The sequence below is a fragment of the Aptenodytes patagonicus genome, chromosome 11 (genome assembly GCF_965638725.1).
Source record: "Aptenodytes patagonicus chromosome 11, bAptPat1.pri.cur, whole genome shotgun sequence".
NCBI classification, from domain to species: domain Eukaryota; kingdom Metazoa; phylum Chordata; class Aves; order Sphenisciformes; family Spheniscidae; genus Aptenodytes; species Aptenodytes patagonicus.
In genome coordinates, this window is record NC_134959.1 from 7,185,150 (window position 1) to 7,202,190 (window position 17,041).

Here is a 17,041-nt window from a genome sequence, read left to right on the forward strand (position 1 = left end):
GATACTCAAAACAGCCTCCACAGCTGGTGCATCTTGTGGAAATTTTTTAGGAAGACAGGGCCCCAAGACTTTATGAGCCATCTTAGACTCAGCTTAGACTTCGGCATAGGCACATGGCTCAAAATGGGAACCAGAACAACCAGTGTGCTAAGCAGAAAGCCACTGGAGGGTTATCAAGGTTTCTTCGTTAGGTTACAGTGAAAAGAGTGCAAAGTGTCCAAAGACAAGTGGCAAGTTCGCAAATTTCAGACAGCGCAGTTATAGTCATAAAACTACGTAACAAACACCTAACAAAATCTTTCTGCTAGTAATATGTAAAAACACTTACTATTTTTGCAGATGCAACTATATGTAAAGTTATGGTGAACTGTCAATCCTATCTTTATTTTAATATGGACTTCTACTTTAAAGCAAAAAAAAGCAGATGAAATGAAAGGTGATCTGGTGAAAACGTCATGATTTCTGCCTCCACTAAAAGGGGGGAGGAGTTAAGCGTGAGAGATTTTTAATTTAAAAAATACTGGAAACAGTTTTTTGATCCACATGACTTGACACATGGGGTAATTGTGTACGAGAGCTTAAAAACAGAAGAAAGGAGGAAAAAAAAAAAAAGAAAGAAAAAATATTTATGCAGAAAGCCAATCCCTAGGCTTTAATAAGGCACAGTACCACCACAAAGAGAAAAAAAACGTTTCACCCTAATATTATTATGTATGTGTCCTGGTTTTGGCTGGGATAGAGTTAATTTCCTTCCTAGTAGCTGGTACAGTGCTGTGTTTTGGATTTAGGGTGAGAACAATGTTGATAACACACCGATGTTTTAGTTGTTGCTAAGCAGTGCTTACACTAGTCAAGGACTTTTCAGCTTCCCATGCTCTACTGACTGAGAAGGCTGGAGGTGCACAAGAAGCTGGGAGGGGGCACAGCCAGGACAGCTGACCCCAACTGGCCAAAGGGACATTCCATACCATGGGACGTCATGCTCAGTACATAAACTGGGGGGAGTTGGCCGGGGGGCGGCTGCTGCTCGGGGGCTGGCTGGGCATCGGTCGGCAGGTGGTGAACAATTGTTTTTCATTTGCATGACTTGTCTTTCTTGGGTTTTATTTCTCTCTCTTTTTGTTATTTTCCTTTTCATTACAATTATTATTATTATCATTATTATATTTTATTTCAATTATTAAACTGTTCTTATCTCAACCCACGAGTTTTCTCACTTTTACTCTTCCGATTCTCTCCCCCATCCCACCGGGGCGGGAGGGCGGGGGGTGAGTGAGCAGCTGTGTGGTGCTCAGTTGCCGGCTGTGGCTAAACCATGACAGTATGATTCCAATGCAGTCAGCCTTTGATCGTATTTAAATTTAAGATACGTGCTGACTGCAACAGTAACTTCTGAACTATGCATGTTTCAATACTTAATTCAATATGGATATTTTCTGATATCTCAAAATGTACGATGTTGTCCAGAAGTTTGTGCCTCAGTGGCACTGTCAGAATGCCAACTGTATTCTAAGTTGAGAAGACAAATATAATAGCTCAACTGTTACTAGTTTTAATTCACAAAAAGTATTTCTATAAATGTCAAAGAGTTAACAGATTTGTACAGTGTTAGAAAATATGTTCAAATTTTGAAAGACAATACACAGTGGCAACAATCATCTCTGACAGAGATACATCTGCTACAGAACCGTTAAGCATATTGGCATAATGGCATCACTAATAATTCGTTTAAATCATGTATTCATTTTTTCTGGATCTTTTACATTATCTATGCAACAACTTGCTAAACAGATCTCATTTTTACATACGTATTTATATCTATGAATAGAATTTATCATACAATATCTATGATTTAATTGTGGTTAAATTGGAATTTAAAAACAACTTAACACACATGCAATATGTCAGTTATAATACATGAAAATGCAGAAAAACAGTATTCTGGAGTAAATTTTTAGCAGGCTCTGAAATCTTAATTGCACCCACAAGATTTCAGAGCGCTTCTGCTTGCAGCATGAAAAATGAATGTACTCATAGAGTTTGAGGCCTCAGTTAAGGAAGCCAGCTGAAAATCTGGCCCACTCCATTTTGGGTCTGGTTAGGGAAATAAGAAGAGACTAAAGTTCCAAATGGAGAATCATAATTCATAACTGCTGTCTTTTCCATATTTCTACACACAGTGTAAGTGAATAAACTGTTAGCATATGCCAAATCTTACCACAAAAAAAAAATCCTATTTTAAAGTATAGGAAAGTAACTGCAGTGAAAATCTACATATGGAAGTCCTGCATAATTGTGAATTGCTGCTACCAATTCAGAAAATTCTAAGTAGTAGCTGTTGGCAAATGCTATTTTATATCTTTGAAGTAATTCAAGATTTTTCAGGATAATTTCAATTTTTTTTCCTCGAACATTGAGAACATTAAATTGATGTCTTACTGTTTGGCTGAAGATAACTTTAATTCAAACCAAATGGCACCACGCACCACTCAAAACTAAACATGCACATAAAATTTCATCTGTAACTTTACTGCTCATTTCTGCCTGCTAACTGTTTTGACCATGGAAGCGTTCTTATGCTGAGGATCAGGCAAATGCCATGATAACTTGACTGTAAATATTGACAACAGGTAGCTATTTTGGAAATTTTGGAACTGAAACATTAGTGCTGTCCCCCAATTAAAGTATGCAGGTTTTAGTCAAATATGTGATGATTAAACTGGGAAATAAATACCGAAGTATCACATCCACAAATCCACTCTCCTACACAAATACCAAATTCTACAGACCTTGAACTATCAAACACTGATGCTGACTAAATTTAAATGCTACGTTGCATACAATCACAGGAAGGCAGTCATTTTGTCTATAAAATGGATTAATACCAACCATAATTCCTCACATTGTGCCCACTCAATGAAGAGGAGATTCAATTCGGTGTTTTTTACTTCCAAAAGCCTAATATGAAAGATTGGTTGGTCTGCCTCGTCCAGCTGCACAAAAAACAGCTAATGCCAAATCCATCTTAGCCCAGAACATTATTATAAACAGATCATTTATTTGATTTTCCATAACAGAGACATTCAACCAACTGCCTGAGCTGGAAACTAGCAGAGGGGAAAGACTAGATACAGATAAAAGAAGTAACGTGAACAAATCTAGCCATTTAGGTGCACTGAGACCTCTTTTCCTACTCTCATCCTAATCCTAGCACTGTCTTCACATGGAAGGAAGGTGGAGGTCATTCACTCCTGGTGGAAATATCCAGTGGGGAATGTATCTCCAGACAAGAAGCCAGGAATACTAAAAGATAGCCAGAAATCACAGGTTAAAAAAAACCACACAGAAAAAACAACATTGCATCTCAAACTACTAGAGAGCCTAAAATTAGTCACCATTACTGTAACATAATGAACTGGCTTTCTCTAAAGAATTTGCTCTGTAAATCCTTCAGCCCTATCTTTTACCAAGTTAGACTTCCATTTTATGTATTAGCCACATTGTGTTCAGGTTGTGCTACAATGAAGTAAGAGGTAGATCAAATATTAAACAGCAATATTGTTTTATTCTGTCTTCTCCCAAAAACGACTTTGGGAGATCAGACTAAGTTATTGCATTTAGCTTATTCTGCCCACAGAATCTTTGTAACTGTGAGAGCAAGAAAAACCTGGAGAGCACTGTTCTGCTCAAAGGAAAGTTTATATTCTGCTGTGATCGCAGAACTGCAGGATCTAAAATAATCTGCAAAACCCTTCTCCCTCAAAGCTTTATTTGAAACTGCATGGATAAAAAAAAAGTCTCAGAAAGAGAAACAGCTGTATCAACTCAAGAGTATAGATAATGGAAACAAAAAAATTATTTTTTTCTGTGAGGTGAAGGATTTTCTAGAATATATTTATACGAATACAGCATATTTTACCAGTGTTTATATACTCTGGGCCCAAATTTTATCTGTGGACAAGGCTGCAACACCTAACAAATCCAAACAGGAATAAAGGACTCCTATCAAATCTCTTAGAAGCCTGATAACTTGAAGATGAATCATCTGATTTTTACTTTCAAACAAGGAAGCCTTCTTAGCTGTTAAGTACTACTCCAATTTATATTAAATGTTCCTTTGCAGAGTAACTCTTTCCTCCCGTTCATTATTTATGTTTTTCTCAATGCTCCCTCTGTTGCATCGTTTTCTGCATGCAACCAGCCCCTGCTAAATTCCTGCTCAGCAGAGGATGACATTTCTTCATTCTTCACGTAGTTTCCAGAATCTCTCAGATTCTCAAGCACATTCAAGAAGGCTTTTTTTTTTTCTCTACACGTTTTTTGATTAAGGCAGGAGATTTACAATCTCAGCAATTTTCCCTCTGTTCCCTGCAATCCCACCACCACCACCTTCCCCAGATGCAATAGGTTTTGATGTTTTAACTCAATGAAATTTAGGGTTCCTTTTTCTAGAATAGTTCCATTTTAGTTTTCTCATCCAGGAAGAGATCTGTGAAACAGTCCTTGAAGACTCTTTTCTAATAGCTAGCAACCAGGGAAGAAAAGGCTCCTGGGTTGTGACATGACTATGAGTACACCCTTGTATCTGCTGACAAAAAATAGTACCTAGAGCCACAGTGTCCCCAGAAAAGCAGAATTTCAAAAGACAGGCAAATTTATTGTCTATTTTATAATTTTTCACTTATTAGGTCAGGTGTCACCAAGACCAACAGATTCTGTAGAATACCAAAGTGTCCCAGAAAGCGATAGTGGACTGGAGAAATTAAACAGACAATAAAACTATCTGCACCCAGAAGTTTAAGATACTCACCACTGAATACTAAAGGCCTCTTCACATAACATGTTGTGAGAAATAAAAATACAGATCTTTATTGAAATGTGTGCATTCATATAAAATTTCTCCTTCACACTTTAAAATTATTGTAGGTTTTTTTCCCAGAAACCAAGAGCTATACAACTCAGAACTCAAATGATAGTTTTGTTTAGAAAAAAACCCAAACACTTTATTTGCTTTTCCTACTACTTTATTGTTAAGGAATTTGTAAGAGATTTTGTAAGAAAGAAAACTCTATACTCATAATGTATTTCCTATGCTTATTAACAGGACTTATAGCTACCTCATGGGAACAGGGGAGAGTGTATCACAGTATGCCTTCTCCTACAGGTGCATGAAATCAGAGGTATCAAAGCCTTTTAAGAAAGTTAGGCTACCAGCTAACAGCCTTGCCAAAGTATAAAGAACAAGACTCAGTCTGACACTGAAGCCTGTAAGATTTCTTTCAGTTGCTCATAAAGCTACTAATGCAAAGGAATCACTGATCTGACAAAAGCCTCTGGACACTACGGCAAACCAAATAAATGAAGAGACAAACATAGTGTACGTTAGGGCTGGAAAACACACAGGGCCAGCATTGTAGTAATAAGATGCTACTGCCATATAATTGCTTTTCTGACCATATCCAGACATAGTTAAATCACAAAAAATCAGAGCCAGAAAGACCTAGTAGGTCTTCCAGTCCATTCTCCTGCCAGTGCAGATGATTGTAAGGTAACTCTTCTGTATCTGTATCAGATAAAAGATCTACTGCTACAGGCAGGGTGTGGGGTCTGGTTTCCATCCAGCCTCAGACTTTAAACAAAATCTAACTGGAAATTCACTTTGGTCAAAACCCTGCATGTCTCACAACAGATACAGACCTTAGATTTTCCTATAATGCTTGGAATAGTCCTGCCAGACACACACACATCTGAGCACAGATTCGAGACAGAAATATCTGAAGGCAAGGCAGTGGCTATAAATGCTGTCTATTACTAAAATTTTTCCAAATAAAATGAGAGTGAAACATTAGTAAAACCGGTCCATCACTGACGATGTAGCTTAACAGACCTACACTGGTAAAACAATATATGCCAACAAAAGTAAAACAGGTTTTACTGATTCTGTATCTTTACTGATTCTATATCTCCTCATTTTCTAAGTTCTCTGGCAAAAATTGATTTAATCCTGTTCACTTCTAGGGATTTATAAACATGCATACCGAATGGACTAGCTAGGATGACCATGATATGATCTGCATCGCGCAAATCAAGTTAAGAGCTGCATTTGGAAGAAGGGTGGTTTTAACTTTTCAATGTACCATATAATTTTTAAAGAAATGTAGCATATTAAAAGCATGAAGAAGCTACATTAAAACACTTACTGTTCTTATATTATGAAACTGAGTTAGTATTAAAGCAGCAATACTGCAAGGATTTGTCTTTCTATTTCAAGAAAGTTTTAATATATGAAGAAGATATATGAGAAGAAAATATTGTTACCAAGGATTTTGGCAGTAAAGGAACTTGTGTTAGAAGTCAGTTCGACAATTCTTTGAATCTAAAAGACCTGTAAGTACTAAAACGTCATCTGTCTATCCATGTGAGATTTAGCTTTGGCAGTATTTCAGAAGTGAAAAAACATTCTTTTTTATATATTTTCCCTACGACAATATATTTTCAAAGCTGTCTAAGAGGCCATATTCTCTTGAGAAGATGTATGTGTGTTACAGAAATATTTGCAGAAAGAAGCTAAGTTTGAATAGTCACAACAATCAATGGGTCAAACTGTGGATAAAAGCACAAAGTGTGGAATCTATTGTCAAGAGCTGACACTTAAAGATTTCAAATCATTTCTTCAATTTAGAGATTCATTGTTCTGTTCAAGTTAAATTAAAGAAACCATTTGGAAGCTAACCTGATTGTCTCCATATAAATTGGTCTATTGTTAAGTGATGTCATTATCAGCCCCTCTCCCCCTTTTTATTTTTTTTTTTTTAATTATGTACTATTCCAGATACAGGTCTGGAAAATGGAGCTGTCTGGCTCATAGGGCTATTTTTTTTAAATGCTTTAAAAATAAAAAGAGAGAGAGAGAAGGTTAGAACAGAAAGCAAGACAAGGAGTGCGCTAACTGCTCATCCCTGACCTCTCCCAAACCACTGCAAAACTTATAAAAGTTGCCTGAGCTGTTTTCTATGCAGTTTAGCTTTGGCCTTTTTCAATACTCACAGGGGCACCAATGCCCCCTTTAAAGCTGGGGCTACACATGGAATAATAAGAGATCTGTAATTATGGGGTTTTTTTAAGATGAAAACAAATTATCTTTAATTTACATTTTAAAAAAATCCTGTTAAAAGGTAATTCACTAACTGTAGTTGCTGATCAGTCCAACTACGGTGAATTCTGCCAGCTGTGCTCAGCTGATAAAGACATTAAAATAACAAGAAATTATTACGTGTAAATTTTGAATACTTACACATTCTTGGATTTGAATGCTTCAGCAAAGTGCTGCACACTCTGAAGAGAAGCAAGGTCTAAGGTCATTGCTTCTACCTTGGCTTTATGCTGGAACAAGAGAAAATATAAAAAAAAGATAAATAACAGCAAGTTTAGTTCACAGTATCATGTTACAGTAACTGTGTTATGAAACTTGTCCGATTCCCTTGTTTAACATTATAACCCCAAAGTGAATACAAATCACCAAAAAGAATGGACGAGCACAACATTTAGTGCCAAAAGCAGCATTGCAATTTTGTGGTTCTGCTAAAAACATACACTATGTAACACACAGCTTTATATAATACAATGAATTGACACAAGGTGGTGTTAAGGTTAATATGGTATCTTTTTTCTTCCATTTAGCTGGTGAAACTTATGTAACTCATGAAATAAAAAGTAGAGTAAGCATTATTCTTAATGCATGATATTTTTTACATACCATACAAATAGAAAAATACTCAGTAAATACTCCATAAAAACCAGCTAAATTCAAACTTGCACATATTAATCCAAAACAATCTATCGTTCATAGCAGGTGATATAACAGACAGTATAAAATGAGTATAGAAAACAACTGATCAGCCTGCACAGTTTTTCATACAATAAGAGTTTACCAGTGCATCATATCTTCTAAAGAAATTGCGTATGTACTTAAAACCAACTTTTCACCTAGAAGAGGATGTGCAGTCCCACAAAATGACAGGTTAACCTGAAGGTGCTAACCTTAGGCACCACCAAAACAACTTTTCTCAGTATTTTCAGCTTTAAGATCCCCGTTCTCAGATCTTTTGAAACGCTTACACTCAGAACAAAATGAACCAAAAGTCTATTTTCATTGCAGCCAGTAAAGAGAAAGTCATCACAGAATCAAGTGGACTGTGGCTCTTTCAAGCCACAGTTCTGAACTAGCTTTCATTTGACTGCAGCTGTGTGTCTGCACCGCAACATCCAACAGTTGTCTTTTGTTCTTCCACAAACGCTATACTTTAAGACATCTATGATCCTCCGCAAAATACCAACCGTCATGACATATAAGTCACGTAGATCCCCTAAGGAATTATGAACATGTGTATTTGTTCTCACCCTCACTTTTAGACTCACTGCTGCCCAACACCACATAAACTCTCTTGTACGTAAAAGAAAGCTGGCAAAAGCCCTGCACTCTCCCCAAACCTCAGCATGTCAACTTTGAGTCCACTCTGCTTAGCTTATTTGGGAAAAAAGAAATTAGAAGGACACTTTATGTAATTCCACCATGCTACCTACACCTACGTACAACGGTCATGGTTCAGACTGGACATTAGCACTGCTAAAAGAAAGAGTAAGAAAAAGGTGGAGCAGATACAGCGGTACTATGTAATCAAAGGCAGCATTTGAGTGGAGAGGCAATAGGAGCTTTGTTAGCACCACGGTGCAACAGGGGATCTACTGTGATTACAAGGTTATACAGTGAGCATTTCTGGAGTAACCAAAAGGAAGCAGCTCACACGTCAGTGCAGAAGGAAGCCAAGAAGAGTGCTCCCATTGTCTCCCACATTCAAGCAATTAATCTGATCGTGTTTCACTACATCTGGTACTTTTCTCCCTACATCTGTTTTCTGTTTTGCTAGCACCCATTCTGCCCGCTACAATTACCTTACAGGTTGGGTTTAAACAGAATGTCACTCAAATTCCTTTTGTTCCACTCCAGCCAGACTTACCAGGACAGCAAAATAAATACAACTAAAATTTTGACAGGTTCAGTTCCCATCAGGAAGTATCAACTGATAGAGAGTCTGAAAATGCTAAACCCAACTTTGTTATGAAGAGATTTTTACCCTCGCAAGATGCACATTACTCTGGAATTCATTTGGCCCCACTGGGTAAATATTTTCTTCTGTTTGACGGTCAGAGACTTGAGAAAGACGATGCTGCCTTGCATTATGCAATAGAGCTCCATAACAACTTCTCTCCAACTTTGCAGTTCAAAGCTGTTTACTTAATAGAGAAGTAGTGTGCATAGTTGGGTTTATTTTGCTTCTGTTTTCCTCAGTTGAAACATTCTCTTGTCTCTCCCAAGGGTAAAAGGACAAGACATAAGGGGGGTGAAAAAAATAATAAACAAGTAGTTCAATAGACTATACCACAAGCCATTAGTTACTCTGGTAATGCTTTTCCTCTTGGTGCCACATGTTAGGCTTCTGCTGCTGATTCCAAGAACAGAAGAGAGGGGTCCGTATAGTTCAAGTCCAAAAGAAAAAAAAAAAAGCATGACGCCTCCAAAATACTGTCAGAAATAGAAATTAAACAGACTAAGATTGGCCTGGATTTGTGGATGAATATATTGAAAATATAAAAATCAGAAATTTAAAAATCATAAATAAATTATTGAAAGTGATAAATGGTTGACTGTTAGATAGCAAATGCAAACTACAATTATGTTTCTTCTGTACTAGTTCCATCAATGAAATGAGACCACCTGTCTATTCGTACTGCGTTTTCTTCAGCCAGTAAGATAATTTATTTCAACCAGTTTAACACTACTTCACCTTTTTTTCTTTTAGCTTTGGTACACATAGAGTTACAGAAGAAGACAAAGAAAACATTTGTTAAGAAATTCAAGAAACTGTATCTAAGATGACCTGAAAAAGGGAAAATGGAGAAGGAAAAAAAGGATGGGGTTTGCATTTTTTTCCATCAAATAGGTCAGCAGGGGCAAATGGTAAAATAAAAATTTTTTCAACTTTCTCCCTGCTTTTGCTTTTTAAAAACCTGACGGTGACAGTCTGTATTTCCTTCATATATACATGAAGAACATACTGAGCACAGACACCCACTTGCTCTGTTTTCCTCAAAGGAGAAACTGGAGCATGTGACATCCAAAGCACTCGGATCAGAGCTTGCCACCTCAGCTTCTGAAGGCGTGCAAAAAGCCAAGTGTCAGTATTTTCTCCAAACAGGGGAAGGAATCAGTTTGCGTACCGTGAGCTTAGGTAAGTTCCCCAACTTTTCTGTTTCAGATTCTCCCTTGCCAACTGAGATTCAAGCACCTCTCACTCCACAGAGGTATTTCATAGACCATCAACTCCTGCTATTGTTTGAGAACATGAAATGCTAAGCCTTTAGTATCATCTCATTTTCATTCCAAATTTTCCGACTCTTACTTCTATGTTACAATTCCTTTTAAAAGAGCTATGAATAAGGCAATATACTTGCAAGGCATGTTCTTAATAATGTAAGAATATCTCCAATCAATGACAAATAGAAGGTTTTTGGTTTGTTTTCTTACAGTAGCTCAGTATTACCTTTGTTATAATGTTTTCCGTCTTTCCCTATAAGCCTAGGTAGCACATATTGTGGTACTTATAGAAAAAGAAAACATGTTTTCTTTAATAAAAAATAAAACTAAAAAAAATTTTTGCTAAAAGGCATCATAACTGTAATTGTAATCCACAGTCAGAACTGATTGTTAATGGTATGCTGCAAATCCTGATCTAACGTGTCATAATTGTATTATGCTGATGTCTCTCACCATTTCACTTCACAAATTTTCAGTACTGAATTATGCCTCATTTTATGTTGTGAAATCTTAAATGGCACTTGTCACTTTCCCAAATACAGAAGACAGTCTTAAAACTGACATCGTAAAATCAACACACTGAGGCAGAAAACTCCAGAATTTTTAAAATTAAATTGACAAAAGATAGCAATGCTCCCTCTACTACTTTATTTTCAATTACATCATTTAAGGGGAAACTAAGTAACAGAATGAGTGTAGAATAATTTAAAGAGCTCACTTCTAAATCACAGGATCATTCCTACGTGGCGCTGTTGAGAGCCTGTGCAAAATGAGCTGGTGCCCTCGCTGCAGATCCCCAGGACAAATGTCCCAGCTGTGTCCAAAACCACTTTCCCAACTACACTCAGACCAGCTTCGCAAACTGGCAAAAGGAGAACGGACACAAGAGGCGGACACGCTTCTGCTGTCTACTGGACCTTGTGAGACCAAGGTCAGCTAGAACCGATGGAAACAGTGCTTTTGGGATGGGGAGTACTTGCGTTTCACGAAGCCCAAAGAGCAGTTCAAGGCTAACAATGTCTAGGCACCAACATCCTGTCCTTGAAGAAAGAGCTGCAGGTGGATCATTCTGTGGTTCCTAACAAGTCCTCTTTTAAACACAACACAACAGCATTTTGAAAAGTGCAAAGAAAGAAATTTTATCTTGTATTTGACAATTTTATGCCCAGTTCTAAAAGCATTTTATCAATATCTCCAGGTAAGTTTCATTACTCTAAGTAACACCAGAAAACAGTTTGTTTAGTTTTGTTATGTAAGCTGCTCCCTATTGGAGCAAAAATATTAAAAATGCTTAAGTGCAATTCGTTATATTTTGCACTTATGCTAGAAAAATGCTTATTGAGCCAGAAACTAACAAGAAAGCGAAAACATCCAGAAAGCAAGCAATTTCACTATATGCAATGTATTCACTTTATAGCTTAAAAACTGTTTAAAAATGAATACCGCATGGTAGACTAGTTTGGCAGTAAACATGATTGTGCATTTGTGTCTTGGTATTGAAGAAGGAGCCTTTTTTCATAGTGAATTTTTCATTCAAATCTAAGTGATGATTTACGTTAAATATAGGTAAAGCATAGCAACATTTTCCTGAAGGATTGCAAGGAAGCGAAGAGCAGTACAATAAGTTGAAGCATAAAAGCTTTCTCTGTCATAATATTTATTATAATGGCATATAAAATAGCTGAAATAAATAATAGATGACTAAAAGTAAATTCATATGATAAAGAATCTTTCAGCAGACACCATTACTTCTGACTGCTCCAGTTTCATACGGAGTTGAAGAGTCTTAATAAATATGCTGTAGCCCCTGTATCTTATGTAAGTACAAGTCATTTTGTAAGGGCCTACTTAAAATGTAACATAGTGGACACTAGATAATTTACTGTATAATTTTACTCTCAAAAAATATCGTGTATATATCTTCGATATTTAAAAGCCCTTAACTCAAAACTGAATACATAGCACAACAACAAAAATATCTGACTTTGAGGGACTGAAAATACAGTAAATTGGTAAAAAGCAGTTTAATTTGATAAAGAAAAATCTTGATGACAACATCCTGGAATGCAAATGGTTCTCATATGCAGTGTGAAAAACAGAAAATCTTCAGGAAAAAAAGAATTTGGTATCAGAGCTGATGAAAAGTCTGTGGAATTATCTTAAAATAGGTGAAGTAAACAAATAACCAAAACTCAGCATATGACAAGCAATGCCCAAATAAACCCATATTTCCATGTTGAGGACAAAGTAGAGGATGTTTTAGAAGCACGTCTGACAACTTGACACATAGCTCATGACAGTCAATAGCCAGTGCCATGCACTATTTATGGAGGTACATAATAAGGAAAAAGGCTTTCACTCAGGATTAGGACTGTAAATATTATTGTCCCTAATGTAGTCAACATTTGGTACTTCATGCAAAACTGTATTTATGTAATGCCAGCTTCATCTTGTGTGCTTTGAACGCTATGCAGCTACTTCTCATGGAACTGATTGGGACATATGAATCATACCGCTTTAAGAGTAATCCAACATACAGGCTGGATGCTTTAATAATATGTTCTTCTGCTACATTTGATACCTTAATAAAGCTAGTTAGAAGACATCGTGGTGGAACAATTTTACACTCATTTTTCTAGTTTTTCTCCCCCCCATATCAGCAATTTCTATACCGTACTTTCAAATTTTCCCTAACTTTATGCAAGATAAGATGGTATATGACACAAACCAATTCCCTAAATATTAACTATGTTATTAACCCGCCTATGTGATGTACAAGGAAATAGCTGGGACTGATTGCGATTATTCATGAAAATCAGAGATGAAAAGGTTTTTCTTTCTTTCATTAGAAAGAAAATGTATTTAGTAATACTTGGTTTCACTATTTCCCAACATATTTGTTTTACCTGTATTTTGTTTGTAATTTACTGGTGTAAATTTTTCCACTATTCATCTTGCTCAATCCTGTCAAACATATTTTCATGCTGTGTGTGAGCTCTCCCAAACCCTGATTTTGTAAAGTCTGGTTCTTCCTGCTTAAATAACTAGATCTTCATGTTCTTCACAAAAATAGAATTCCTGCAGGGGTTGCTGTCATCGAAGTCAAGTGAAGAGCACATATATAAAGACCCAATGGGTCAGCAATTTGCAGGCTCATACTAGGATTACTGATCATTCTTGGACCTACATTTTATAACGAAGAATCAATTATCATCATTATTATTATTATTATCATCATCATCATTATCATCATCATCTTCATTATTTTCCTTGTCTCTATCCCTTCTCCAGAACATTTATGGATGTTTGGCAGAGAACAGTGTTTCTCTTTTTGGCATCATCTGCAACTTAGAGCGGTAAGAGGCCTCTTCAGAAAAAACCTGAAGCCCTCAAGCTGCAGTAGGATTGTACTGCAAATGAACGTCTTAACGTTGCAATGGCAGTTCCCCACACGATAGTCTAGACCATGAACTGGAGATTTAACTGTTGAGCTCAACTGGGTTATAAAAGCAACAGAGAAGTCTGGATCCTCCTTTAGCTAGAGATTAAATATAAAGGCAACAAATGAGCCACTGAAATTCTGAAGACGAGAGATGTGGAAGAGTGACAGACGACCTGATATGAAGGAGTTCAGTTTCTGAGGATGCCATACACCAACCCGGCATTTGGTCCTCACATTTAAACAAATCACCATTCACAGCAATATTTTTCCGTCTTCCAAATACTTCATTTACCTATAATTTAAAATCTGTGTCACAAATACAACAATGTGACTAAAGTCTCTAGGTATAGTTTGTATATTTAAGTTGGACGTGAAAGGGCTTTCTTGGTCATGCAATAGTCATTTTAAATTTCCCAAAAATTTTAAAACTGTATCTCTTCCTATTACTAAATGTCTACATATAAAAAGAAATGCAAAATACACTTATTCATTTCTTTGTGGTTGCTTCATTTTTCAGATTTTAATAGCTTTTTTTAATAAATCTTCTGCAATAAATACCACTTACAATAAGCAATAATGTTATCTCACAATCTTTACATTAGTTAACTCTTAGATCAATATCTCTGTAAATTTGGCCTTTTATATCTTCTGAAGATGATTATAAAGGAAAAAGGGAAAAACATCTGCATTTTTTTCTGAAATTAATATCTTCAGAGAAGTAAACTATGCCACAGCAATCCTAAATCATGCTTAAAAAGAGTAAGAGAAGTCAGTCTCCTAAGGACATTTTTAAAATTACTTATTCCTTAACCAGAGAGGACAAAAAACCACACACAATTTCAGAATTTCACAGTTTCAGACTGACTATAATTTCAGTATACTTCAATTTGTAGGCTCCAAATGTCCCTGATTCTTCCTGGATGCACATGGTTCCATTGCAGGCAGTACACATCTGCTTCAATAACAAGAAATTACATGCATTTAAAAAAAAAATCTACTATAGGTTTTGGCAATAGGAATTTCTTTAGCTCTTAATGTACATGAACTGTGGGTATTTACTTGGGAGCCTGCTTTTAGCTGGATTTTTTTTCTTTCCCTGGATATAGATCATTTCTTTCCCTCTCCAAACGCCCATTCCTGTAAAGCTCATTTGAATTTATCTCGGGGAATCTCAAATAATCTTGGCAATATATTACATGTATATGGTTTACTATTCTAATAAACATATCTTCTTGTTTACAGAATAATCGAGGGAGCCTGGGAACATGTAACAGAATCTCAGCTGTGGAGAGCCTCCTATTCAGATGCTTTCAATTCTTTTCATTCTGCAAGATTTGAAGTGATAGCAGAATACATTTTCAAAAACAGCAACAAGGCAAGCAGCATTGGGATAATTTAGAAGCTACAGACTTTGTTTCCTTTTAAAAACTTGCTCAATTTGAAGTTTTTAAGATTAAATAAACCCATTTTATGCGTTGCTGAGAAATATGCAATATAGGTGGCAAATAGGGTAATGGATTTGTTGGAAACGTCAGGAAAAACAGTATTTCCGAACAGATTAAACCAGTAACATCCCTATTGCAATACAATATTATTGTTGTTAATTATCCATAAAATTAAAGATGCGTTCTCTTATACGTACAGCTATACATACACTGATCTGTGAAACTTACAGCAGGATTTCACATACAGACTCTACACACAGAGGAAAGTTAGCAACCCTACTACAGATGACAAACAAGACGAGAAAAGCATGATGGTCAAAAGGGCAACAATATTTAAGTAAATAAAAAATGAACCCTTTTTCCCTGTTCTCTCATGATCCATAATCATAAGCTATGTTGTTGCCTGAAAGTGCAGACACGCACTGTGCAGTGCATTAATCCTTCCAACACTAACAGATGCTGGCAGGGATTTAGGCTGGAATGTATTTACAAAGTGACAAATTATGTTCCGTATTATACAGAGAGAGAAAGAGCACCCACAAATAGGCTGATAAATGTCAGCTGCAGTCACGACAAACGGTTTATTTTTATTATACTGTAACCACAAATGTTTTTTGCAGGGAGGCCTAAAGATTTATTTGTTGCAGGAAAAAACAAGATTATATATGACACAAAGTAATAACTGAGATCACTGATGTTCTGGGCAGCTTGCCCTCCTGGAAGCTATGTTCAGATTGAAAAATGTTGCTTAAAAATGGTATGTTATATGACACAAAATAAATAGTTCATAAATCTGTATTGAAACAACAATAACTAATAATTAAAGACAGTCTTAGGACATGGCTTATACAAGTTAAAAGGAAAGCATACTATTTCCTTTAGTGGAATGTTGAAAATGAAGTAACAATATTAAAATGAATCCGATGAAATTGTTTTAGATTAAAAACAAAGTGCTATAATTGCTAGATGGAAGCAACATGTATTTTAAATGTGGTCATAGTGCTATATGAACATTTAGTGTAGCACAATTAATTGGCAGAATAGTGACGTCTGCAGGTTTAAAAATGCGTTGCAGCTATTTTGAAGTACGTCAAAGCTTGCCAATAGATTTAAGGTACAGTTCTTTCCCCCCACTCTTAATACTAGGAAAATACAAATATCAATATGGTTAAAAGTCATCACTTTTTCTAATCATGAATAATTTCAGGATGCTTCAACGTAAGTAGAAATAAATACATGAGACAAAGAAATGAAAGAACCGAATAATTAGCTATTTAAGACATTTTAATTGGTAGTTCATAGTTAGAATCTCCTAGCTTTAAACAATATAAAAGACATCTTACAGAACAGCAGCCTCAAAAAAATAAACACATATACAAATTCTTTTGTTTCCACAACTGTTCACATCCCCTAGCTAAAAGATACATTGAAAACGGTCACGTTGTTATGTGTAATTTTAGAAAGTGAAATAAAAGGACCGAATCACATTAGTAAAGATTTCTTGTACAAATAAGGGTTGGCAGGATCAGGTTCTTAATATACACTCAATATACACAATATAGACTTGGAAAAAAAATACTAAGTCTTTCTGCATGCACAAGAAAATATCAGGCATATTTGAACAGTACCAGAATATGGAAACCTGGCATTGTGCCACCTGATTTGTGATCACAAAAGGAAGAAGTTTTTCTGTACTTTCTTTCCAAAGAAATAAACATTGTGTGACAAAGAAAATAGGAACAAAATAAACACAAAGGCTGCAATGAAATTTCTGGGAAA

At 36.0% G+C, this 17,041-nt stretch overlaps 1 protein-coding gene across 1 annotated transcript in view; it reads right to left on the reverse strand.

Annotated features, from left to right (window-relative positions):
* WWOX (WW domain containing oxidoreductase) overlaps positions 1-17,041 on the reverse strand; it is a 544,364-nt gene that overhangs the window by 420,740 nt on the left and 106,583 nt on the right. The window contains 1 exon segment of the mRNA XM_076349077.1: positions 7,295-7,383. Coding sequence (XP_076205192.1) covers positions 7,295-7,383 — 89 coding nt within the window.